The sequence below is a fragment of the Emiliania huxleyi genome (assembly GCF_000372725.1).
Source record: "Emiliania huxleyi CCMP1516 unplaced genomic scaffold EMIHUscaffold_2754, whole genome shotgun sequence".
In the NCBI taxonomy this organism is placed as follows: Eukaryota; Haptophyta; order Isochrysidales; family Noelaerhabdaceae; genus Emiliania; species Emiliania huxleyi.
This window is the reverse complement of record NW_005199966.1, coordinates 1-2,292: the sequence shown is the minus strand read 5'-3', so window position 1 is coordinate 2,292 and position 2,292 is coordinate 1. Positions and strand designations below refer to the sequence as shown.

Below are 2,292 nucleotides of genomic sequence, written 5' to 3'. Positions count from 1 at the left end.
GCCGGTGGCGGCGGCGCTGGACAAGTGCAAGCGCAAGCCCTCCGCCTCTGCCACCGGAGCCTCCTCCTCCGCCCGCGGCGCATGCGACGAGGCAGCGACGGCGGCAGCGGCCGACCCCGCCGCCTCCTCGATCCCCGCCTGCGCCAGGCTCCGCTGGCCTCGCCGGGCGGGGTCGGCCGGGTGAGCTGCCGACGACGACGACGGAAGGATCCGGTCCACCTCCCGCGTGCCAGAGCCCACCTCCGCCCCCTCCGCTGCCACTGCCGCTGTCGCCCCCGCCGACCCCTCATCACTGCTCTCCTCCTCCTCCTCCTCCTCCTCCTCCGTCGTCGTCGTCGCCGCCGCCGCCAGCTTGGCGCCGATGCGCTGCGCGATCTCCGCCTTGGAGCCGTATGATTGGACTCCGACCTCTGGAGCATCGCACAGCCCCTTGAGCTGCTCCACGCTCAGGCCGCCGCTGGCGCGCAGCCGCTTCGCCAGAGCCTCCGAGTTGCCCCACCCCACACTCAAGCCCTTCTGATCGCAGAGCGGCTTGAGGCGGCGAGGCGGCAGCAGCTCCAGCCAGGAGAGGTCGACGCACGACGTCCAGGGCGCCGGGCCGGCCTCAAAGCGCACGGCCGGGCGCGCGCCGCGGTCGGAGGAGCGAGCTCGCTGCTCAGCTCCCGTCGGCTCGGCTCCCGCCGGCTCAGCGCCCGCCGCCATCGCCCCTGCTGTCGCCGCCGCCGCCGCTGTCGCCGCCGCCGCCGCCTCTTCGACCGCCCGCGCGTACGCCACCGCCGCCTCCACCGCCGTGCCGAAGTAGCCGATGGTGACCTGCCTTCCGTCCACCCTGTTCTGCGCCTTGAAGCGCGAGCCAATTTTGAACACGCCCTTGTAGCCGGTACTGCTGATGCTGGAGAGATGCAAGCGCAGCCCGTCCACCTCTGGCGCCCCCGTCGGGGGAGGTTGAGCCGGTTGAGCCGGAGGCTGGTACTCGCCGACCGTCCGCGCATACGCCACCGCCGCCTCCACCGCCGTGTCGAAGATGCCGATGGTGGGCTTCCGATCTCTCCAGCGGCCCACCGATCGGTGCGCCAGGAAACGGCCAGAGGGGAGCTTGGTCACGCCCTTGTAGCCGGTGCCGGCGGCGCTGGACAAGTGCAAGCGCAAGCCCTCCGCCTCTGCCACCGGAGCCTCCTCCGCCTGCGGCGCATGTGACGAGGCAGCGACGGAGGCTGCGCCGGCGCCGCCGCTCGCGCCGCCCGCGGCCGCGGCCGCGCCGCCGCCGACGCCCGCGGAGGAGGTGGACTTGCGCTGGATGAGCGGCAGGAGGTCCACCGCCCCTGCTTGAACCTTTGCCGAGGGCGCCGGGCCGGCCTCAAAGCGCACGGCCGGGCGCGCGCCGCGGTCGGAGGAGCGACTTTGCTGCTCAGCTCCCGCCGGCTCGGCTCCCGCCGGCTCAGCGCCCGCCGCCACCGCCCCTGCTGTCGCCGCCGCCGCCGCTGTCGCCGCCGCCGCCGCCTCTTCGACCGCCCGCGCGTACGCCACCGCCGCCTCCACCGCCGTGCCGAAGCTCCCGAGGGAGAACTTGATTCCGTCGGCCTTTCGCACCGCCTGAAAGCGGCAGCCAGAAGCCCGCTTGTGCACGCCCTTGTAGCCGGTGGCGGCGGCGCTGGACAAGTGCAAGCGCAAGCCCTCCGCCTCTGCCACCGGAGCCTCCTCCTCCGCCCGCGGCGCATGCGACGAGGCAGCGACGGCGGCAGCGGCCGACCCCGCCGCCTCCTCGATCCCCGCCTGCGCCAGGCTCCGCTGGCCTCGCCGGGCGGGGTCGGCCGGGTGAGCTGCCGACGACGACGACGGAAGGATCCGGTCCACCTCCCGCGTGCCAGAGCCCACCTCCGCCCCCTCCGCTGCCACTGCCGCTGTCGCCCCCGCCGACCCCTCATCACTGCTCTCCTCCTCCTCCTCCTCCTCCTCCTCCGTCGTCGTCGTCGCCGCCGCCGCCAGCTTGGCGCCGATGCGCTGCGCGATCTCCGCCTTGGAGCCGTATGATTGGACTCCGACCTCTGGAGCATCGCACAGCCCCTTGAGCTGCTCCACGCTCAGGCCGCCGCTGGCGCGCAGCCGCTTCGCCAGAGCCTCCGAGTTGCCCCACCCCACACTCAAGCCCTTCTGATCGCAGAGCGGCTTGAGGCGGCGAGGCGGCAGCAGCTCCAGCCAGGAGAGGTCGACGCACGACGTCCAGGGCGCCGGGCCGGCCTCAAAGCGCACGGCCGGGCGCGCGCCGCGGTCGGAGGAGCGAGCTCGCTGCTC

At 74.2% G+C, this 2,292-nt stretch overlaps 1 protein-coding gene across 1 annotated transcript; it reads right to left on the bottom strand.

Moving 5' to 3' along the window:
• Positions 1 to 54: 54 nt before the first annotated feature.
• EMIHUDRAFT_123627 (hypothetical protein) lies at positions 55 to 2,238 on the bottom strand (the record flags this gene model as incomplete). Its single annotated transcript, XM_005776637.1, has 1 exon — positions 55 to 2,238. A coding segment is annotated over one exon (2,184 nt), but the record flags the coding sequence as incomplete, so codon positions are not given.
• Positions 2,239 to 2,292: the final 54 nt, after the last annotated feature.